This window comes from Carassius gibelio, chromosome B24 (assembly GCF_023724105.1).
Source record: "Carassius gibelio isolate Cgi1373 ecotype wild population from Czech Republic chromosome B24, carGib1.2-hapl.c, whole genome shotgun sequence".
In the NCBI taxonomy this organism is placed as follows: Eukaryota; Metazoa; Chordata; class Actinopteri; order Cypriniformes; family Cyprinidae; genus Carassius; species Carassius gibelio.
The window spans coordinates 21297675-21322832 of NC_068419.1; the positions used below are offsets into that span (position 1 = coordinate 21297675).

Sequence of the window (25158 nt, forward strand, 5' to 3'; positions counted from 1 at the left end):
TTAAATATAATATTTAATCACCAGTGCATCTGGGGAATTATTATAACGCATATTTGTATGTTTGTGAATAAATGAGGTGGCAAGTCTGACTTACCAGTAGAGACAGTAATTCAAATATAACCTAACTTGTGCAAATATAAAGGTCAATTTTAAGAGAACAAATCTTTATTCACAGAGAGGCTTACAGAAAACACCAACTGCTAAACTGGGGTTTAAAATCAAACAAGAGCAACACAAATGCTCTGTCCATATAAAAAACAAAAACAAAAAAGAAATATAATTTTTATTCAAGTCTCTGATTAGTCAAGTAGTATTACATTCTGTACAGCAAAACACATTAAGTAGTCATTATTTGTGTAACTACTTAAACTAAAGCCAGTGTTTTCATGGAAAACCATACCATGTTACAATAAATGGACTGAAAACATGGCATATTAATTAAAGACACAGGTCACCCAAAAAAAGACTTCCCCTCCAGTGAGCAGTGAGTTGTACCGGATCAGTCTGATTTGTGAATGAATCCTCTCAAGTGATTCAAACCTGACTCATGAAAACTGCATGGAAAAGAGCAGGTGGTACATTATTCAAAAATTCTCCTTTTGTGTTTCACACAAGAAAGAAAACAATACGGGTTTGGAATGACATAACAGTGAGTAAATGATGCCAGAAATGTCATCCCTTTTAGGACAACCAGCATTTTCTGCTGACTTCATCAGTCACTGACACTATTTACAGAAGTTCTGAAGCTTGATGGTCAGGGCTGTGTTATTAGCTTTCGTCTCTGGGAGGTCTTCCTCAGTATCTTTCTGTAGTCATAAGGGTTGTCCTCTCTTTGACTCTCTGTAGAGGGCATTCTAGAGAACGAGGGCCTGTGGACAGAGATGGTTCAGATAAAGCGTGACTTCACACGGAAATGAAGACGCAAATGAGAAAGGAGAAAGAAAGCAGAGAGGTTTTTACATTTTGATACCTGCATCTTATGCTCAAACACATTTATCATGTGCAGTGCTGTGTGCTGCACGGAGGTCAACGTATTTGTTAAACCGACAGAAGGATGCAAATGTTTAATGTTCTTTCACCTTTTCTCCGTCGGGTCCTCAGGGAGATCAGATTTGGGCACATCAGACAGAGGTCTCTCAGAAGAGCGTCTTCTTTCAGTGGAAGATCTCCGCTTGCTTGAGCGCCGTCTGTCACTGGGCAGGCTTGTGGACTTTGTGCTGGACAAACCCTGGTAGTACTGGTCATCATTGTCCAGCCTTTTGGGGCTGGTGAAAATAGATGGATTTGGAACTATTAGCTTCGTGTGAGGAACAGGCCAAAGTCTTTGATCTGTTTCTTCAGAAGACTCAGAATAATCATGAACTACTTTTATTTCAGTAGAACTCACATCATCCACTGACATTATTTTTAGTGAATTCTTTATTACCGAACCCCCCCCTCCTTGCATTCAGACAAAGTTTATTGCTCCAGATCATAAATAACATCTATTTTGTCCTAGCAGGCTGCTATAAATGGGTGGCCATTATGTCGTATTGAGAGGATGTCATGGCTGTTCTGCAGTATGTAAGTGACGGCCTTCAGGACAGGCTCTGATTTATAGCTGGCTTTTCGGCGGTGATGGACTCAAATGGAAATGTTCTTTCAGTGGACTTTACTCATTGTCTCAGGGTTTATCAGCAGCGTTATGTAATGAAAATAGAGATCTATGAAACCATTGAAGCCAAGAGCCGACGGCCTGCCAGCCAGACCACTGATGCAATTATATCAGTCAGCTCCACTGGCCTACTGATGCACTTCCTGTCTGTCAAAAACAATTATTGTTTTAATATCATTTATTATTACTATTATTTATAATATTATACTTGAAATAGTAAAACATTAATATAAAATATATTAATACGGAAATGATTATATATTGCATAGTTATACAGAATGTTTATCGTTATACATAATAATAATACAGAGTTTATTTTTTATTTTAGTAATAAGTTGGTGTTTTGACTTTATGCTGAATGAATTGTATTAATTATATAATTATTATATTATATTGCAAATTTGTTTGAAAAACCTCGTCAAATGAATGTCAAAATGCCAAAAATAAAACATTAATATAAAACATTAATGGAAAAATGTAATACTTTATGTTTAGCCTTTATTTTTATTTTATTAATTTTTTTTTGTATTACCATGAAAGTGTTTTAAAGATAATTAAAGTGATCATATGCAATAGTTTTATGAAGATACTTAAAATAATGTTAATGTTAGTTATATAATAAATAGAATTAATTCAGCATACCAAATATTACTAAAATTAAAAAACAAGCAAACACTTTTTAATGATGATGTTGATGAGGTTGATTATGATGACATTCATTTCATGACATTTCCTAAGTTTAGAGCAACATATACATATCATGAAATGAATGTCAAAAAGAAAATATCCATATAAAGATTATTTATGACCATAAAAATAAAATAATCATCACCATCGTCACCATCATCATCATCATCATCATTTAAACAAAGTATTTTCTTGTTTGGTGTTTTGACTTTATGCTGAATTAATTATATTATATAACTAACATAATAATTAAATGGAGAATGTGTGGAAACCTATAAAATTGATCAAAATGTGACAAAACAAACAAAACATTAATACAAAACATGTTCATATAAAAATGACAAAACATTTTGATACTTATTTTTGTATTACCATAAAACAGTCTTAAAGATCATGCATCATGAACATCATGAAACGAATGCCAAGAATAGCAAAACATGCAAAAATCCCAATGGTCAAATATATGCTTCTTTTCTTCAAGCAGAATAGGATTTCTTTTTGTTATCTTTAGATTTTGAGGTAAAATGGGACTTGGGTGCGGTTTGTAAGGTTTTATTCGAGTGGCAGCTACACAGTGCAGGAAAACAGAGTGTTCTGTTCCATCTCTTTGCTCTGTCTCTCTAGTTCTGCACATTTGTACTGCAGTACACCTTCATTACCTGCATGTCCTCAGCTCGTCCTTTTTCTCCCCAGATACCTTATTGGTCCCCTGTCTCTCTCGCTCAGCTTTCTCTCTTTCCACTGCCAATCTCTTCCTCTATTTCTCTCTGACAGAACATGGGCCGGTTATCAGAGCCCCAGAGATTTGTCTCTCCTACTGACCTTCTCACTCTTAAAGTTAACATGAAATGCTCAAGCCTTAACTGATATATAGCATTCACAAGTAAAACAGGATATTCAGTGAGTGTGCGGTACACTAGTGTGTACAGTACACCATTCCATAGCTTTTGTCACTGTCTGCAAAGAAGCAGCTTCACAGGAGAGAGCACATTGTTGTTTAGTATAACACTTCTGCTAATTGATTTACCTTTGTTTCCTTGGCCTCCTTTTATCATCCTGAACAGACCTCTGGAAAAGACCAGAAAAAGAGAGAAAGTGAGAAAGATCATTAAAGCTGAAGCGGAGTCATTGTGTGAAGCTGACTCACGTGAATGAGTGTGTAGTACGTGGAGTCCTCTGGTGTGTTCAGGGTCTTTGGTTGCTGTGTGCGGCGAGACGTTCGTGACTGCTTTGTGTCGGCTGTAGATGAGAAAAATAAAAGTGAATACCAATAGGAAATGCAATATCTCAAGTCAATACTTTTAAACCTGTTCAAGATTTGATCTCATATGTAGTGTTCTAGGTCTCCGGTGTGAATAAGGAGCAAAGAGAACAAGTAATTCCCTGGTGGTGAGCCCCACTGCTACACAGAAGAACAGGATCAGCACACAACAGCAAGCTGACCTTTGACCCCTTTGTTCTTATCGAACAAACCGTACGGCATTGTTTAACCCCTGAGCCTTGCTATCAATCAGAAATGCCGTCCAGTCACAACATGTTCCAACACTGACACAGACAAGTAAAAGAAATAATGAGAATAAGAATGAACCTAGCTGATACTGAACCTCATAAATTCCTGATATGAAATGCTCAGCATGGGCTTCACTTGAACTGCGCAGGAGGCTCAAACTGACTCCAGCAGAGTTTGATATTAGCAAGTTGCTAAGCTAACAATGCAACTTGTACTGAGCAGAAAAATAGATATTGCACTAAATGGCTTAAATAGTGTACCTTTAGTTACACTGATTATTATTATAAAAATCCCATACACTTGATTACACAGTTTTAACATAAACTGAGTAATACACTTAAAGCTGCAGTCGGTAACTTTTGACGCTCTAGCGGTTAATAAACAGAACTGCTTGCGTGTTGCAGAAGGACTCTCTGTTTATGTCTATGAAGAATCACAAAGGTACTGGGTTACTCCGCCGCGGTACCCCCGAAGCAATCTAAAATAGTCCGAATATAAACACAGGACAGTTTACGGACAGACTACAAACAAAGTTATGGACCGCAGCTCTGATTGGTTGTTTCTTATCGGGAGCGGTAAGAGAAACAACCAATCAGAGCTGCGGTCCGTAACTTTTTTTGTGTTCAAAGTATACAAAATGTATATAATAAGCGAGTACACCATGAATCCATTTTCCAAACCGTGTTTTTAGCTTGTCCTGAATCACTAGGGTGCACCTGTAATAAGTGTTTATATTCAGACTATTTTAGATTGCTTCGGGGGTACCGCGGCGGAGTAACCCAGTACCTTTGTGATTCTTCATAGACATAATAGAGCATCAAAAGTTACTGACTGCAGCTTTAATGATATGCATCGTTTTACATAAATGAAATGGGTAAAATTTCTATAAATAAAAATTTCTACAGTCTATGAACTATTAGCATCTTTTTGATTTTATTTAAAATACAAATAATATTTTCAGAATGCATTTCTTCAAATTAATTCAAATCAGCACAGATACTTTCAATTACATCTGTTCAGTTAATAAATATGATTTAAACTATGGATAAGCTCATTCATAAAATACAAAAATAGTACATTTGGTTCCACTTTATATGTACATTATTAAGTGGCCTTAACTACTGTGTACTTAGATCAAATTGTACTCACTATATTAATATTTTATTGCAAAACACGGTTATACTTTATTTCAATACTCAGTAATATTAATTAACTACATGTACTTACTATATGGGTTGGGTAAGGATTAGGGTTTGTCTTAGGGTTCATTCATAAGTCTAAGGCCACTTATAAAGCAGGGCCTTACATTTAAATATAAATAAAAATTTTTTATTTAGTTTAATATATCACAGTACTTACAATAACTAGGTAATAATAATTAAGTTGGTACTAACCCTGAACCTGCCACTGAAAATAACATTAATACATGTAGCTACCTTATGTTACCATAACATAACATAAGTAGACTGTAAGTAAGTACTGTCAAAGAAGTGTGTTTTGATACAGAATACTTTATCAAATATGATCTTTCTTTGCAATCAACACCTAAAGGTACAAAAATGACCTTTGGTGTATTTGAATAGCGTCTGCTAACTCAGGCTCTGTTTATCATGTAGAAAGGTCCGGCAAAAAGAAAATTAATCAATGCCCATCAGGACCAGCGGGCACAGGCTGGAGAGTTTGTCATATTTATTAAATGTGTCACTTGAAAGGTCATCGCCAATTCTTGATTGCTCAGAGGTATAAAGCCAATTTGCGGCTCTTATATTAATGCTTGCTCTAATTGCTGGGGCACTTTTGCATGCAATGCGATTAGCATTTAAAGACCTTTCATGTACATGGAAATGTGACTGCCATTCAAAAGGGCACTTCCAGTGGAAACAATAATATTTGTACAATAATAATTGTTTCCACACAGAAAGACTCTCGTTAAGATTATTTATTTAGACTGTGGAGCTTCCAAACAAGACATTTTTACAGTCACAATAAATCATTAATAAACATGGGGCAGCTGACAACAGTATTTATAAAGCAAATGCAATCCCTTAAACGAGATTTTTGTAGAAGTTCAGCTTTCACAGATGAGATTAAGAGGAAAACAGCTCAGGAGGTCATATCTGTCAACACAGAAACCTTAATCACTGCTGACAGAATAATCTGGTTTCATTTAGAGACAAGGTGCATATCAGGAATAATAGAATCTGCAAGAATTATCCTCCCAAAAGTAATTAGACATATCGCAGCAGAAATCAAATGAACAGTAGATTTGCTCAGCTGGGGGAAAATTTCTGATGACACATCTTGTTGAGCCCAATTTGCATGTTGTGGCACTAAACATCCAATTCTTGATAAGATCAGTCTCCGTTAGAGAAAAGGAAACTTCATGTTCTCATAAAAAAAAGACAGCAACAAGTATACTGCAGGAGTTTAATTAAGGTAGAGTTTTTGGTAACACTTTATTTTAAGGTGTCCTTGTTACACATTACATGTACTTACTATTATAATAATTATTTTGTCTTGTGGACTAAATGTTAATATCTTTTATGTACAATATCTTACTCGGGACAGTAGTAAATAAAAAATAACATGCATTTAGTATGATCTCTCTTATTTTTTGAAAATTACTCATATTTTCACAGATTCTGCAAGGGGTGCCCAAACTTTCGATCCCCACTGTATATATGAATATAAGTGCATAATAATTTCCATATTTTATTCTTTTGCCTTTTTTAATTTAAGTGTACTTCCCCATGTAATGACAAGCATACATTTATGCTGTTTCTATTGAATCATGTATTTCATGTATTTAAATATATTGTAAACACACATTTGTTGATTAGAACATTTAAAAAAAACATGAATCGAATGTTAAACTAAATAACAAATCACAAAGTAAAAATCAAGTACTAATGTTGTACTTCTTAAAAACATGACATAAGATCATTAAAACAATGATTTAAAATTTACCTTAAAGTAAAACTTTTAATTTGACATTATTACAAAATATACTTGCTTTACGTAATACGTAAAAGTCAACAATTCTAAGTCATTACATAAAAGTCATTACAATTACTAAGATGTCAGTCATGACTGGACCTAAATTTATGAAGGACATTTACCTGGTGGTTGATAGTAGCTCAAGTAGCCATTGATGGGTTGTCCTTTCACAAACATCCCATTTTCGCTGGGGTTGAGCTGATGGGCAAGTATGATTTCATTTAACTTCTTCTGCAGTGATAAGAAATCTTCAGAGACCTTGGTTACCTGAGCAGGTTACAAAGAATGTTATCAACTGAATCTTGTGCAAAGCCTCAAAAAATTCATGAGGCAAAGAATATATATCTTAGATCAAGTCTCATATTTAGGATGCTACTCTTTGAAAGATTAGTCCAGGTTTGGATTGATAATCGGGGTGATTAAATTATGATACATTTGTCCTTTGTGGGTAAAAAAAAAAAAAAAAAAAAAAAAAAAAAAATTACCTGTTTGAAGAGTGACTCCACTTCCTCATCCTGTTTATGTGACGTGGCTTTCAGTTTCTTTCTGTCTTTGTAACCTCTAAAATTGCTCTGGATTTTAATGGCGGCCTGCTCCTCATCATACTGGTTTTCCTCAGCCTGAGAATCCTCCTCTCCTTCAACCCCCTTCCGTTCCAGCCGAACATCTGTGATGTCCAGAGCTTCCCCATCCTCCTGTTCCTCCATCTCTTCAACCTCTTTTCCACTGGCTCTTTCTCTCTCTGCTCTCAATCGCTTTCTCTCCTGGTGGCCTCTGAAATTGCTCTGTAGAACAGTTGCAGCATGTTCTTCATCTGCCCCTGGAGAGTGACTGGAATCTAGCTCTTGCTCGAATTCTAATGGAGGTGGTGGGAGTTCCTCAAGAGAAATGTCTGGTTCAGAAGCGTCTGGATTAGCCATATCTTCTTTTGGCTTTTTCTTGGGGATTTTGCCTTCCTCCTGGAGCCTTTTACGCTCTTTGTGGCCACGGAAATTGCTCTGAAGAACCACAGCGGCTTTGGCCTCTTCATCTTCTCCTGGTGGTTCAGCTGGAGCCTCATCCTCCTGTTCCATGTCCTCAGTGAATTCCATCAGTTCTTCTGGAGGTGGTGGATCTGGAATAGGAAGCTCATCTTCAACTGGAGGACTACTTGTCTCCTTCTGTCCTCTAACTGGCATCTTCCCCTCCTCTTGGAGTCTTTTACGTTCTTTGTGACCTCTGAAGTTGCTCTGGATAACAGTGGCTGCCTTTGTTTCCTCTTTATTGTTCTCATCTCCTCCACTTGCAGCCTCTTCCTCAGCCTCCTTCACTTCTCCCTCCATATTCTCCTGTATTTCCTCTTGTATAGCATCCAAATCTTCTCCAGGAGTGACCTCTTCAGGTGTGGATGAGGAAATGGCCAGCTCATCCCCTGTTAAAGTCTTGTTACGTTCCCGATGCTCCTTGTATTTCTTCCTTTCCCTGTAACCTCGGTAGTTGCTCTGGAGGACCACAGCAGCCTTTTCATCAGCTTCATCCGTTTCCACTTCACCTCCTTTCTGTGGAGGTTCCTCTGTAACTGGACCTTCTGATTCTGATGGGGCCTCCGTCACTTCCTCTGTCTTCTCAGCTTTTGCCTTCTGCATGGCTTCCCTGTGTAAAATAAATCAGTTTATATTACCATAGCACTGTAGAATTCTTGATTCTACTCTAGAAGTCTGTTTCCATCGCAGGAACTTCCCCAGGATCTAGGGACATTAGGCAAGTACTCAGTGTGTTTCCAAAGCAGGAACCAGGATCTAAAAATTCTGGGTAAAAATTTGCCCCTCAGAGGTAGTACTTTTTCAATGGTCCTGAACTTTCGGCAGCGGGACTTGGACGCTGAACATGCTGATTGGCTGAGTTCATGGAACATTATTTCAACCAACATTTATTCGCATAATTTTCAAAATATTACTGTTATAGTGTCATGAAATGTAGTTTTAAGAGTACTACAGGCGAGAATATAGTTATTTAAAACAAAAATTTGCGGTTTATTTGAAAAGACTGCAACTATCTAAAAATGTGCTTCCCTGATTTTAGAGACGTTAGGTCCACGTGATCATTGGGTGCTCAGTGCTCGTACACTGGTGAGAGCATCATCAAATCGGCTAATCCTTTCGACATTTGCCACTGGCTCTGATGTCTCTGTAGTGGTTAAACATGAGATATAATTTGCTTTGGGTTAATCTAATAGGTCATGTTTGGCCTTTATTCCATTAATATATTAATATGATATGTATGTATGTTCCCTGAACTACATTTCTGCGCCTATAAATAGCTTATGTTTAAATGAAAATGAAAAGAGGAACTGGTGTTTGATATCATATTTCGTTTTATTGTAAAAAAAAACAGTGAGGGAAATTGCAGGAGCCAAGGTTAGCTGACTGACGTTGTCAAGCACACTGTTGTTCCATTTGTAGAATTATCAGACTTGTGTTGTCCGATTCTTTGGGAATTCACACACCTGAGTCCAAACAGCTGAGGATGCAATCCCAAATTTTTGTACTGAAAGATGGCCCTAGACTGGGAGGAGCAGTTGCGCGCAGTCCTACATCACCAGACTATTTTCCTAATTTTCACGGTACTTTAGACCGCAATGGAAACACAGACACCAACAGGTGTTGGAAAAAAAACATTTCCTGGGACAAATTGTTCCAGGTAATTTTGATGGAAAAGCGGCTCGTGTGTACCAATGACCTTCATGACTCTTCAAGGTTGTCAATATCCCGGTATCACTGGGCGTCTCTATTTTCACTTCACGCCTTCTCTCTTTTCATTCCAAAAAAGTTGGTATGGCGGTTGCAATTGATACTATATTGCAAATTTGGTAGAATGGACTTTCTAGGACGTCTGCATTAATTGTTTTTGGTTAGCACATACCTTTTGTTAAACAGTTAGAGACTGAAAATGAAAATGAAACCAAAACAAGGAACCAGTAAGACAAAGAGCTTGATGAGATGGAATTTAAACTGAATTGATGAACCTTTGATGGAAAATTTTTGCATTGTCTACAAGTAGGAGGATAAAACCATCTGGAATAAGAACAGGACTTACTTTTTCCTCTTAAAGCTTTTCCTCTCTTTGTGCCCCCTGTAATGGGCCTGGATCTTTGCAGCGGCTTTGTTCTTCTCATCTAGCAACTCCTTGTATTTCTGCCTTGCCAGATATCCTCTGCAAACTGTGTGAACATGCCATGATTTAGTTCAAGTCTTTTCTTTCTAAATTCATTTAATTGAGTTTCTTCAATACATTTTTAATATGTATTTTGTCGTACCTGCTTGGAATTGCGTAATAACAGCTTCTGACTTTGCTTTGCTTTTGTCATCAGCCACTCGCTTCCTAACTTTGTGTCCTCTGTATGCTAGAAGAAAGGAAAATTTAGAGCTTGTTCTGCAGAGGATTCTGCATTTTAACATCTAGTCAACAACAATAAGATCAGCAGCACACCTGACTGCAACACCACGGCACTTTGTTCTCGTTTTTCCTGCATCAAACGGTATCGTTTAAATGCCAGCCAGCCCCGTATATATGCTTGGACCAGAACAATTCGGTCTGTGGTCTGCCTCACCATCAGATTCAGTTGCTCCACATGATAGTACTTAAGAAATACCTAAACACATAACCATCAGACTTATGAGCTTGGTTGAACAACGATGATAGTTATTAAAGCCATTGAGTCACAAACCTTTGTTTTTCCCAGAACCCAGTTCTCTAGTTTGGCCTTCTCCAAAATAACAGCACATGTCTCAGGATTCATTGCTGGCTCCTCATTGGCTCTAAATGCTAATATAGAGTATCTGAAAAGACCAATGGTTAGTAAAAGGCAACTCTCAAAATAACAATTGAGAAATTATGGTCTAAAGAGGCAATCCTTTTCCACCAGCAATGTGCTAGTGTTGGTATCGGAAGTAGTGGTCCATTATTGGTTGTTAAAACGTGGTTCTCGCCAGTTTTGATGGCTGTTACTTTGGATGTAAAAATAAGTTTTTAAAACTAAGACCAAAGATCATGATGAGCTATAATGGGCTCCATAATGGTTTTGTTTGAAGTGGGGTTATGCATTCACACTGTCATGTTTCATTTCTCAAGTCATTTGAAACACAGACCAGTTATGGGATGGGTCCCTTGGCAGAGTATTGTCTCAAGCACCAACATAAACACCATTTAGGTGGAAAAGGGGTTTATAAACTTGACGCACAGTAATATGTAGTATCAGTCCAACCTTTCAATGAAGTTGTTGAAGAGGATGCGGTGAGAGTAGCCCTGTCTGCGTATCTTGGCCGTCTCTAGAATACCAGTGTAGCGTAATTGGATTAGAACCTTTTCCCTGTCAAACTTATGGGCTTGGCGATCATTGTTGGGTTTTATGCAACGCACAAAGTGAGGCTGGCCTGCCACCATCTTTGATAACAGGTCCATTAGAGAATACTGCAAAGTACAGTGAACAAAGCAATATGGTGGTCAAGAGTGACAATATTTTTATCGGTTCTTATCATTATTAGGTCTTCAAAAGTCTTACTCTGAAGTAAGAGGCCACAGTTTGAGTCTTCATGTTAGTGGTCTCTCTGGGGTGATGTGTGGTCTCTCCTGTGCTCTCCGCCTTTGCAAACACAAAATATTCACCATGCTGAAAACATGTGGTCATGAAAATCTACAATAGGGATATTGGGGTTCTTTAATATCAACATAAAATTATATCTTTAAAGTAAATTTATGCATCTCTCCTCTTGGAAAATCGTATACAACAAAGCCAAAGGACAGGGTAAACACAAAATCACCGTTTGTACAGTGTCAACAGGCAAGGCAAGCATTGTTTTGTCATGGGTGGGAGTTAATTTCCGAGAGCAAGACTGAAAAAGAAATGCATAAAAATCATGATAAGACGGTCTGATATGATATAGTAAAGAAATAACATGAAATTAATTGCAGGATTTATTTGCAAAAGCAATCTAAGAAGCATTAATTACTTATTACAATCATCAATAAGGCCAGATTCCTTGTTTGAAAGGGCCATGAATATTTCACCAGGCTATATTATCAAGGTGTTTCAGTGTTGAACACAAAGCGGAATCATACACTGACACAGGTGCTTTTATTTTACGTGGGTTAAAATGGATGGAATCTTTCATGTGAAATTTTCTAAAGACAACATGCTTAAATATGCAAATAAATGGTAATGTATGCAGGTCGTCATCAAAGACATCATTTCAATGTGTTTAAAATGCTCATTCATTTCAGAGTGCAACCTGAATGTGAGCTCTAAGTAGCTCATGTGTTCTCCTAATTATTCTCTTGGGAATAATAAACTAAATGCCAAAAAAAAAAAACAAAAAAAAAAAAACCTCTATATTTTAGATATTTTAAAAAAGGAGTGGACTGCACATAAACACATGAAGGAAATTATCCTAAATTCCACAGGGACACAATTCTAATGTGTATTATAAGAACTAATCAAGCTGTAAATCAGTCAATCTACAAATGCATTAGCTATTAGACAGCTGGTAGGGTCACATGAGAAGAAACTATTTCATTCTCACAGACATGGGTCATTTTCAGGAAACAACTTTTTTATTCCTCCTCCAATATTGGGATTAACAGCATAGCAACTAAAAAAAAAAAAAAAAAAAAATATATATATATATATATAATAATAATAATAATAATAATAATAAATATATATATATATATATATATATATATATATATATATATATATATATATATATATATATATATATATATATATATATATATATATATATATATATACACACACACACACACACCAAATCGGAAAATTGTAAGGATGCATCAACCTAGGGTGATCAGCTAATGTCTCAGGTAGTACTGTGCTGGTAATTTGTGCCTGAGGTGAGGACAATGATTTCCTGAAAGTTCAGAAGTAACTTTTTCAAATAAAATGATAAAAAAGCACAGTTTTCTGAGAAAGACCCACATATATACAAACAGACACCCAAAACTGGTGAACACAGTGCTGTCTGGCTAAAGACGCATATCTTTTTTGGGCACATCTCTAATGTACAACACAAATACTACAGGATCATTACCTCACTGAATGATACAGTACTGAATAACATAAGACCCTCCAGCTTTAGAAAGAAGACATTATATGAAGGAGGGATGGAAATTTCATTGATGTGTATGTAGTATGGAAAGCCAGAGAGACAAAATAGAGGTGGAAAGAAAATTAGTACATTCCAAAAAGTGAAACCTCTCAAGCTCCTAGCCAAAAACATAAACCCACTGCCTTATGAATGCCCACATTAAAACATCAACACCAAGCAACTTCGGTAATATCTTAAATTTATCCAATCAATAACACAGATAATTTACATATAGGGGTCTTAAAGGTAGAGTAGAAATAACAGAATAATATGGAGCCCCTAAGAGAACATGGTCATGGGAAAGAAAAAAAAATGTGTTGAGAGGAAAAATTATATTTTAATGTTTCGAAAGTATTGTGTTTCCCTGAGAAATTGTGTTCAATCCAAAACATTTGCATCCTTATTTATCATCATTTATGATCTTTCACAAAACTATTGCATTTCCCAGAGAAACTTTGCTTTTGCTTGCAAAACACTTGGAATCTCTTGCAAAACTACTGTTTTCCCCCATGAAGCTTTGCATTCACTCACAAAACATTTGCAATATCTAGACAAACAACTGTGTTCCTCCGAGAAACGTTGAACTTGCTACAAAATATTTCAATTCTCTTGAAAAGCTATTGCATTCCCCCTTAAAATTTTGTGTTCATTCACAAAACATTTGCAATCTCTAACAAAAATTTGCAACCTCTTGCAAAACTACTGCGTTCCCCTGAGAAACGTTCTGTTCACTTGCAAAATATTTACCGCACAGATATTGCATTGCCCAAAAAATACTGCGTTCGCTCCAAATCATTTGCCATCTATGAATTTTCCAGAGAAATGTTTCATTCACTCCAAAACATTTGCAATCTCTTGCAAAATGACTGCGTTTCCACTGAGAAACATTGCATTTCCAATCTCTCTCAAAACTACGGTGTTCCCCTGATAAACTTTCTGTTCACTCGCAAAACATTTGCAATCTATCGCACAGCTATCACATTCCCAAAAAAACTTTGAATTCACTGACAAAACATTTACATTTGCTTGCAACCGTTTGCAGTCTATCGAAAAAATATTGCGTTCCCCTGAAAAACACTGTTTACTCCAAAAAATTTGCCATCTCTTACAAAACTATTGTGTTCCCCAGAGAAATGTTGCATTCACTTCAAAATATTTGCAATCTCTTGCAAAACTATTTTTCCTTCAAGAAACATTGCGTTCACTCAGAAATCATTTGCGATTGCTTGCAAAACTATTGTGTTTCCCCAAGAAATGTTGCGTTCACTCACAAAACATGAACATTCACTCGCAACCGTTTGAAATCTCTCGCAAAACTACTGTGCTCCCCTGAAAAAAACAGTGTTCGCTCCAAAACATTTGCAATCTCTTACAAAACTATTGTTTGCACAAGAAATGTTGCGTTCACTCACAAAACATTAACATTCCCTCATAACCATTTGCAATCTTTTACAAAACGACTGCGTTCCCCTGAAAAAAACAGCGTTCACTCCAAAAAAAAAAAAAAAAAATACATTGCATTCTCTCCAGAACATTTGCAATCTCTTGCAAAACAATTGCCTTCCCTGAGAAACTTTGTATTTGGTTACTTAACATTTATATTCTCTAGCAAAGCAGTGTCCCCTTAGAAACAATGTTTTCACTTACAAAAACACAGAATTTTGTGAAATTTTATGTTTTTCCTAACACCTCATATAGCTAAGCTTGTCAGGTGAATGCAAAGTTTTATGGGAGAATGCAATTGTTCTGTGAGTGAATGGAAATACACTGAAACATAATTTTCCTTCCATCTACTTTTTTTTTTTTTTTTTACAATCACCATATCCCTTTAGGAGCTCTATAGTACAGAGAGGAGAAGAGGTCAAAATAAGGGTACCTTGGCAAAGTTAATGGTGCGTTGTGATTGTTGTGTGCCCATATGAGCAGATCCCGCAGCCTTGCCTTTAGTGTGAGCCAGGTTACCTGCACAAAGAGAGAGGTCAGGGCAAATATCTGCTTTTACTATGATAACCAAACACATTAGAAATCTGCTGTTGACACTTCACTAGATTAGATCACATGTTCTTCAAAGATGATCTACAATTTATTGCAAGGTTAACCATTTCAAAGGCACTGGGATATATGGTCTTTAGAGGTCAATGCTGACAGATAAATAAGCTTCACAGTTGGTCAAGTAGCTAACAAAAGCCTTATGAATGAGGCTTAGGTTTGAAATCCCGGCAGACTTCCTGGAAACAATCCCCAGTGAATCTCACAGGACGTAATCGACTGTGTCAGTCAGACGACCTCCATTCATCACGTCAGATCACATGGGAGTGAGCACATTTTCTTTTCTAGAGAGAGTGCTACATTCATTCGTTCAGACCAATGGATCAAACTCCCTGCTTAACGTTTCAGACAGGATGGTGTTTGCACTGTCATTTCCATTCTGTGAGATAGTGGTGTGGCCTATAATGCAGTGTAATCTAATAGAATGTGGCTATACTTTCCATTTGGCTGCTTATGCCATGCTAAAATACACTACAGTAGTATTGCTTTCTCTAGTGGGTCACATAAAGAAGCACCAGTTAGACGAATATTTTGGTTTAAAAATAACCTCAAATCTACCAACAGCATCTGTGTCATACCGTTTCATACTTTGTGTTACATTAGATTAGTATTATAATTAGGTGAACCAAGACATTTGGCGTGCAATAAATTTGTGATTAGTGATTTGTAAGAAGTATTCACACTGCAGGACTAAAGTAGTGGAAACTGATGGATGTACTCAAAGCAACCAAAAATGTCCCTTTTTTTCTTTATTCTGGCAGCACAATAATAATAATAAAAAACTTAATAATGTAATAATTACACATTGTTAGAGGTCACTGTTAAGAAAATCTGTCTCATACAGAGAGGACGAATGAAACACACACACACCATAAGTTATATAAGCGCATGAATAAATGTGTATGGATTTGTTAGTGCTTTAGCAACAAAAATAATATATCTGTATTAAAAAGGACAGAAAATTAAGCATCTAAACAGTAGGTAGGCTTTCAATATTTCTGAAAAGTGCAAAGTCAGAGCAAACCTGTTTTAGTGAGCGGGTGAGTAACCAGTTTACAGATCAGTTCATTCTCCGAGGACCTCAGCAGAAGAACAATATCAGCAGGCAGAGCATCTCTGTTCTTAGCCAGAAAACCGCCGGCATTATAGATCACCTAACCGCACGAGAAACAAGATGTATTTACAGCTACTATACTATTACTCTCACAGATTCATCTGGTTTAGAGCGATACAAAATCAGTCATCATTTACTCACCCTTACATGCACAAAAGAAGATATTTTAACAAATGTGTTTTCATTTTCTGTACAGCAGAATGGACAAGTTCTTCACACTATAATAAAAACTGTTTGGATAAAAAAACGCTTTGTTTGGGGAATCCAAAATGGTTCTTTTTAAGCTGACACTGCTGTGAAAATCCATTTTGGATCCTTTATTTATAGAAATGTGAATGATGTCAGAATTGTCCTTTTTCGTGTAAACAAAAAATTTAATTCTCTTTCATTTCATTGTTTCTGTTCTATTAAAAAAAAAAAAAATGCAGAAATAAATATTGATGAATATAATATTTCTACCTTGCCTGCATAGTGATGGATTCCAAATCCCAGATCAACCCTCTTTGGCCTCCAAAAGTTTTTGGACTTTAAGTTGTCCTCAAATTTCTCTGGTTGAACAAAAGACAAACGCTTATTAATTACGAGTGTATTAAAATTAAAATATTAAAATGTATTTCATCATTTACGTAGTGTGTCGATTTAACCATTCATCATTTAAGACACTCACACACTCATTTGTTCATGTATTTGTTCGCTACCGATCCGGCCCTCATTAATTAATTCAACAATTTGTGATACCATGAGACACACATGAATGAATTCATCCATCATTTCACTCAGTATAACGCAATAAAGTTAAGTCTTGGAAAAACAGCTAAGTGTCTAGTGTTGGCATGTTGAATTATTCAGCTGTCAGTCAAAGACTTCGTTGAGAGTGTCATCTGGAGAAAGCAGATACAAATTTTGCAAGCAGTAAATGTTTGATGACAGTCTCTCTCTTGATCTTGTGGTCTGTGTGTACGTGTGTGTGTGTGTTTGAGTGTGACAGTGTAAGTGTCCCTGGTCATAAGACACTAGATGAACACAACTAAAGCTAAAGCTCTATGATGTTTCAGGGAGAAGGTCAGATGCTGTGAGGAACTTGCCGACGAGGGTCTGGTCAGTAGCCTGAGGAAAGCGACTCTCCTCATCTAGTAGTGCTAACATGCCCATGGGCTTCTGAAGGAACAGGTCCAGCAGCGGCCGGTTATCTTCATATTCAATCACTCGAGCGTCCACGTCTTCATTCAGATACTCATCCTGCAGAGCAACCAAATTATTTAATGAGGTTATTGGAATCAAATCTCTGAATATTTAATACAATACCATTCCAAAGTCTGGGATTTTATTTAATTTAATTTAATTTATTTTGTGTATGTTTTTTCTTCCTTCAAAGATGCAATTAAATTACCAAAAGTGACAGTAAAGAGTTTTTAAAATTATAATTCATATTTCAAATAAATGCAATTTCCTTGAATGTTCTATTCAACAAATAATCCCCATATATAATTCATTTGAGCACTAAATCAGCATATTTGAATCATTTCTGAAAGATCATGTGACACTTCATGGTAAAATTCAGCTTTGTATTATATATTACTGTTTTTACACTACCCATGTCAACCAGTTATTCCTTTACTGTTATTCCTTTCCTTTCCTGAATATACTGCAAGTTCACAAGACTTCATGCTGCTAGTAAAAATTCTGGTCATGCGAGACAAATTCTACATAAAATGTTAAAAGAACTCTTTTATTCTGAGACAATGCATTAATATTTTGAAATGTCTTGTTTTATTGCACTCTGAATGTGATGTTTTCTGTGACCTTTACGCTTGATGCTGCTGTTGTTTTGCACCTGAATTTCTCCTAGAGGAACAGAAATGCATTCCCGATCGACTAATATTTGTAAGCTTGCAACAACACTTCAGACTTCTCCTAGCTGATGCCTGAGCTCTGAATCCTCCTAAATCTGAGCTACAGTGTGTGTCAGGCTGCTACACGATGACTTCCTGTGAGCAGAGCACTCAACCCAAAGCACAAATGTCATGGAAGTCTAGAGTCAAGACAGACATGTTGATAAATTACAATTCACACGTGGACCTAATTATTCACGGGCGAAATGCATCAAAAACATACAGAAGCTTGTAAGAAATCCAATGTCTGGTGTGGATTAGAGCTTTTTTTGGGGGACAGTAAGGGGCAATTTACACAACAACATTTTCAGGCAAAAATGGGAAACTTTTTATGCACTTTGCATGTTTGTTTACAAGACAACGTCGTTTTGGGGACTGAAAACGCATATTTTTGAAAACGTGTTTCAAAGAGCACATTTTTCAAAACGCCACAATAATAATATCTCTGTAAAAACCCAATACAGGAATCTTTGAAAATGGTTACATCATGCGCATGCGTAGTATGTGTTAGGTTATGTGACAATTTATAGGCAAGTGCGAACAAACATACAAAACAATGGCGGAGTCTATGGTTGTTGCTGTTCAAGAGTTTGCTAACGGATTTACTTCACCAATATTACAACAGCGGAGACGCATCATATACATCATATAATCGTCAGTTCCCTACAGGTACTGTTTACTAACAAGGTGACATTGCCAACTACTGGCCTGGCATACTGTACGTAATAGAGCGTTTTTGGTAATTTTCGCGGATATGTCTGAACGCAAATCATTTTGAAAATGTTGTGAAACTTTTTTTAAAACACAAGGGGGGAACTTTTGCGTTTTTGACTGCTGCTGACATACAAGCCTCATACAAGCCTCAGGGATGCAAAGACGGCAGAGATTTGAAGCAACAACATAACAGAAAAGCATATTTTTGGACTTTTCTTTTGTTTTTGATTATTTTAATTACATTTCCCTCATATTTTCATTAGTGTAAAAATGAAAATTTCATTGCTATGTATCTATATTAAATTAAAATAAAATAAAATACATTTAAATTAAATTTATGCATTTAGCAGAAGCTTTTATCCAAAGCGACTTACAGTGCATTCAGGCTATCAGTTTTTACCTATCATGTGTTCCTTGTGATCATATTAGTTAAATAATGCATTAATGGTGCTAAAATAATATTATAAAGTTTTTACTGTATTACTGTTTTACTGTACTATAACTCATAAGATATTTCTTTCTTCTGCATACATACAAACACACATACATATAATACAATAAAATAAAATAAAATAAAAAGTAGACATATTTGTATACACAGAATATGAGTGGTGCTTGCCATTGCAAAGCACTATATTTATAATAATAATTATTATTATTATTATTGATGCCCTAGCACCCTCACAGCAACTGCCTAGCAAATAAATATGTTTGTCTGTGAGATTTACCCATATAAATACTAATGAATTATGCATCAACCTCAGAAATGTGGCCATCACATCCACACGTTTACCTTAAGCAGCATTTTCTGTCTGCTTATAGAAGCACAAGCAAAGTCAGCGGCTCCTGACGTAACCCTTGTTTCAGATGATTTATGAAGGCACTAATGTGGGTTAGTTGCAAACCTTTAGAGGCACCAAATTACTTTCCCCCTCAAGGCTACAGTCAGTCTGGGGAATTGTCACGCTTGTCTGCGTCAAAAGAAAACTGAATATTCCACTCCCCTTCCTTCCATTTCTCACAACACCGTGATATGATAAATGATGAGGTGTTACCACCATTTAAATGGAAATAAGGTTAAGCTGAGAAAAAAAAAAAGAGGGAAAAAACTACAAATGCTCCCAAAAGGCTTAGAACAGCTTCCAAACAATCCAGGACTGGATAAAATGACTTTATCAGAGACAGGATGTACCTGTTCCCAGGCGAAGATGTGCTGGTTGAAGTAGAACTGGATCTGCTCATTGGCAATGTTGATGCAGAGCTGCTCAAAAGAGTTCCTCTTAAAGTTTTCAAAGCCAAAGATATCCAGAATACCAATGTTTAGACCTATGTCTTCCTCCCTGGAGAGAAATTCAAGGATAGACTTGAGAAACAAATTGATATGGAATAAAAAAATAAATCTGTCATTCACACATCGATACAAAGGATGGAAGAATATCTTTCCAGTTTCTGGTCAGTAAGGGGAAGTTCTAAAGTTTCTGCTGGATGGTGGCATTGAAAGAATTGGATTGCATCTGTTGAAACTGTGGTTCACAGATCGGGAACACTCTCTTCTCTCACCCTGACTGGCTGTCGTTGTCTGGTTTCAGGAGAGAGTTGATGCGGTTGACGATCCAGCTGAACAGGCGTCCGTAGAGAGCTTTGCCCATGGCGTCTCGTACCTCAGTGGCCTTCTCCACTGTGTTTGATCTGACAATGGTTTCACCCCGTGTGACCACACAGTGAGAGGTCAGCGCTTCCTGGAGCTCGTCCGAACGGATACACAACAGCGATGCAGCTGAACGTACAAACACATAGAAACATGACAACAATATGCCCATTTTGCAAACTGCATTGGGTACATACTTACAAGTACATGTAACATGACAATTGAGACATGCATCATGTAACATTATGGTTAAATTATGGTATACAATAAAATTGTAAACCACAAACTAGGGTTATACATTTAACTAAAACTAAATCCATAGAAAGAAAACATCAACAACGAAAAAATAAATGAAATATGTTAATATAAACTAAGGTAATTATGCAAGAAATTCACTTCTTTCTAAATACATTCACATTGTGATGCATATAGCAGATGCTTTTATCCAAAGCGACTTACAGTGCATTCAGGCTATAATTTTTTTTTTTTTTTTTATCAGTATGTGTGTTCCCTGGGAACTGAACCCAGGGCCTTTTACACTGCTAACACAATGCTCTACCACTTAGCCACAGGAACATACAGTTAGCTTTAGCAGAGGGTTTAACTTTGAAATTTGTTGCTATATTCTGTGCAGTTCAAATGTCTGAGATCTGGGCTCTTATGCTCATCAAAGCTGTAGTTATTTAATAAAAAATACAGAAAAAAAAAGCAATATTGTACAATATATTTGTAATTTCTAATATTGGTTTCCAATTTTAATATACTTTAAAATATAATTTATTTATGTGACGCAGCGCAGAATTTTCATCAGCCATCACTCCAGTTTTCAGTGTCACATGAATCTTCAGAAATCAATCTAATATGCTGATTTATGATCAATGTTGAAACTGATTTGAAAAGCATTTATTCAAAATAGAATTTTACTATCACTTTTTTTTTTCAGGTCCAAAAAAATATTAAGCAGCTCAGCTGTTTCCAACAATGATTATAAATCAGCATATAAAGTAATTTCTGAAGGATCATGTGACACTGAAACCTTGAGTAATGATGCTGAAAATACAAATCTGATCACAGGAATACATTCTATTTTGAAGCAAAAAAACATAAAACGGTTATTTTAAATTGCAATAATATTTCACAAAATCAAAGGGTTTTTTTCAGTATTTTTGATCAAATATATACAGCCTTGATGAAACATAAAAAGCCTTACTGAACACAAACTTTTTAATGGTAGTGCATATCCCAGCTTTTATATATTTTTTTTTAATTTGCACAAATCAGTAAATGTGTGTTTTTCTAATTATGGTACACTTTTAGCTTCACATATTTAAAACAGCTGTCTCCTGCCTTAATGTTATTATTATGATTTGTTTTTCTGCAGTATAAACATCAACTGTGAACCATGTGAACACATGCAAGGGTTTGTGGGCAATATTAGCCTAGACACTTTATGAAATCACCACAGTATAATTACAGATGCACTAAAACCCCTACAATGGCTTACTATTTAATACTGAATAGTACCCATTACTATTTTAAATAGTCAAACGTGGATTGCTAGTTTGAGTTTGATAAGCTGGTTTGGGAAAGCTGGTGAAAATTACCATAAACCTCTCTAAATCTATTAAGTCAGCTAAGAGCAACAAGCCACCTTAGGCTTGTTTGTGGAGATTTGTTCTAAAGGGATGCAAATAGGGGTTGACTTAGGGTTTCTAGCAGCTCTTCAGAATTACATAAACGCACAACGCCCATGACCGATTATATAACTGTGCTCAGGCTCAGATCTAAAGATTGTGCTGTACAGAGTGGATGAGACCGTTCTTACCACTCTCTAGTACGGCCATGTTGGAAATGTTGCTTTTGTCCGTCTGATGTTCGGAAGCGACTGACGTGAACTCGACATCTCCTGCATTTAGGATCCCAGCTAAGATACTGTAAACAGTCCCGAGCTCCTAATAAGATTATGACACAAAAAAAGTCAACAAAATGCATTCAATTAAACATCCCACAAAAGCAACACCAGGCATGAATAACATGATTTATTAAATGACATCACATCTATGTTTAAACAACCCAGTTGTATTTCAGTGGTATAAAGCCCAACAGTGACTGTCCGCTTCTTTAGTGATTCCAGAACTAAGGTTCTTAGCACACCTTGGCATTCAATTAAAAGGAATATTTATTAGGAAAATAAGTTGCCTCTTTAAATGTAATGTAATACTGAAAATTAATGATGAAAGTGTACTCACTTTAAGAACACCTATGGGGCATTTCATTTCATTAATATGATATTATCAGGCTTTTATTAAGATTAGAAATACACTACATCTTCAATTCTATTTTGAGGATTAGTTCAAAAATTTAAATGAGCCGTTCAAGATCTAGATGAGTTTGTTTATTCATCGGAAAACTTTTGGGGAAATGTAACATTTCATCACTTGCTCACTAGTGGACAAGGGATAATTTTTGCAGTTAATATTATCTTATCATTTTTGGGTTGACTATTCCTTTAAGTGCATTTCTTTGTACAAGATCTGAGATTAATGCTGACAAAAAGCTTTAAAACAACATATTTTAGATTTACTGATTTATATTTCACACGCACGCACACACACACACACACACATATACACTCACCTAAAGGAATATTAGGAACACCATACTAATACTATGTTTGACTCCCTTTTGCCTTCAGAACTGCCTTAATTCTACGTGACATTGATTCAACAAGATGCTGAAAGCATTCTTTAGAAATGTTGGCTCATATTGATAGGATAACATCTTGTAGTTGATTGAGATTTGTGGGATGCACATCCAGGACACGAAGCTCCCGTTCCACCACATCCCAAAGATGCTCTATTGGGTTGAGATCTGGTGACTCTGGGGCCATTTTAGCACAGTGAACCGATTGTCATGTTCAAGAAACCAATTTGAAATGATTCGAGCTTTGTGACATGGTGCATTATCCTGCTGGAAGTAGCCATCAGAGGATGGGTACATGGTGGTCATAAAGGGATGGTCATGGTCAGAAACAATGCTCAGGCTGGCCGTGGCATTTAAGCAATGCCCAATTGGCACTAAGGGGCCTAAAGCGTGCCAAGAAAACATCCCCACACCATTACACCTCCACCAGCAGCCTGCACAGTGGTAACAAGGCATGATGGATCCACGTTCTCATTCTGTTTACACCAAATTCTGACTCTACCATCTGAATGTCTCAACAGAAATCAGAGACTCATCAGACCAGGCAACATTTTTCCACTCTTCAACTGTCCAATTTTGGTGAGCTCATGCAAATTGTAGCCTTTTTTTCCTACAAATGAGTGGTGCCCGGTGGGGTCTTCTGCTGTTTTAGCCCACTCGCCTCAAGGCTGTGTGTGTTGTGGCTTCACAAATGCTTTGCTGCATACCTCGGTTGTAACGAGTGGTTATTTCAGTCAAAGTTGCTCTTCTATCAGCTTGAATCAGTCAGCCCATTCTCCTCTGACCTCTAGCAGCAACAAGGCATTTTCGCCCACCGGACTGCAGCATACTGGATGTTTTTCACATTTCACACCATTCTTTGTAAACCATATAAATGGTTGTGTGTGAAAATCCCAGTAAATGAGCAGATTGTGAAATACTCAGACCGACCCGTCTGGCACCAACAACCATGCCACGCTCAAAATTGCTTAAATCACCTTTCTTCACCATTCTGACTTTCAGTCTAGAGTTCAGGAGATTGTCTTGACCAGGACCACACCCCTAAATGCATTGAAGCAAATGCCATGTGATTGGTTGATTAAATAATTGCATTAATGAGAAATTGAACAGGTGTTCCAATATATATATATACACACACACACACACACACACAGTGGTCAAAATGTTCAGAACACTAGTATTTTCACCAACTAAAAGACTGATATCTATCTTTTGCTGTAGTGTTTCAGTAATAAATATGTTTACATTTCCAAACATTCTTTTTCCCATTAATTGTATTAATCCAATGAGATTTGAGATTTTGAGTCTGACAGCAGCCAGTGCCACACAGAGATATGATCTCATCATCATCATCCGTCTGGAATAACATGAAGAAACAGAACAAACTGAGACAGACTCAATCCAGGAGAACTGTGGAAAAGCCTCCAAGAAACTTCAAGAAACCTACCTAAAAAAGATGCTTTAAATGCAAAGGATTCTCACACCAATGTTGATTTAATTTAGTTAATAGAAGTTAACCGATAAAGAAGATTTATGAGATTATTGTTTACATTATTTTCATTTTACAGCATTTTTACACAAGTGCCTAAATCTTACTGCAGCTTTGCAGGTAGGTTTCTTGAAGCATCTTGGAGACGTTGCCACGGTTCTTCTGGATTTAGTCCGTCTAAGTTTGTTCCATTTCCTCATATATATTTCATACAAATATTTTACATGCTTTGTTCATTTACATAAAAATGGGCTATTAAACATAAGTTCTCATTTGTTCCTTCTACAGACTATTATTTGTGGTGCATCTACATTGAAATTATTTGGGTTACACTCTACTACGTTGCGCTCTATTGTGACGGTTTCATGATCTTGGGATATCTGATATCTTATTTAACAGATAAGCTCTGATGTGGCCTTCCAGACAAAATGGGCACTGGTAATGTTTTCCAGCATGCATCACTGATTCGCCTGATGGTAATTGTGGAGACTGATGGCATTAGAGCACTGGGTCACAACTTCTACATAACCCTCCACACAGGCCATCGCCAGCATT

At 36.5% G+C, this 25158-nt stretch overlaps 1 protein-coding gene across 1 annotated transcript in view; it reads right to left on the minus strand.

The window, feature by feature from the left end:
- Positions 1–147: 147 nt before the first annotated feature.
- Positions 148–25158, minus strand: part of myo3a (myosin IIIA) — an 84249-nt gene continuing 59238 nt past the window's right edge. The window contains exons 17-35 of the mRNA XM_052596830.1: positions 22237–22363; positions 20324–20540; positions 19956–20103; positions 17243–17396; positions 16617–16705; positions 16068–16197; positions 14871–14956; positions 11389–11469; positions 11092–11297; positions 10555–10666; positions 10317–10479; positions 10144–10230; positions 9924–10047; positions 7334–8480; positions 6971–7115; positions 3489–3580; positions 3369–3409; positions 1080–1265; positions 148–869 (exon numbers count right to left, since the gene is read on the minus strand). Coding sequence (XP_052452790.1) covers positions 755–869; positions 1080–1265; positions 3369–3409; positions 3489–3580; positions 6971–7115; positions 7334–8480; positions 9924–10047; positions 10144–10230; positions 10317–10479; positions 10555–10666; positions 11092–11297; positions 11389–11469; positions 14871–14956; positions 16068–16197; positions 16617–16705; positions 17243–17396; positions 19956–20103; positions 20324–20540; positions 22237–22363 — 3450 coding nt within the window. The 3' untranslated portion in view covers positions 148–754. The remainder of the gene's footprint in view (positions 870–1079; positions 1266–3368; positions 3410–3488; positions 3581–6970; positions 7116–7333; positions 8481–9923; positions 10048–10143; positions 10231–10316; positions 10480–10554; positions 10667–11091; positions 11298–11388; positions 11470–14870; positions 14957–16067; positions 16198–16616; positions 16706–17242; positions 17397–19955; positions 20104–20323; positions 20541–22236; positions 22364–25158) is intronic.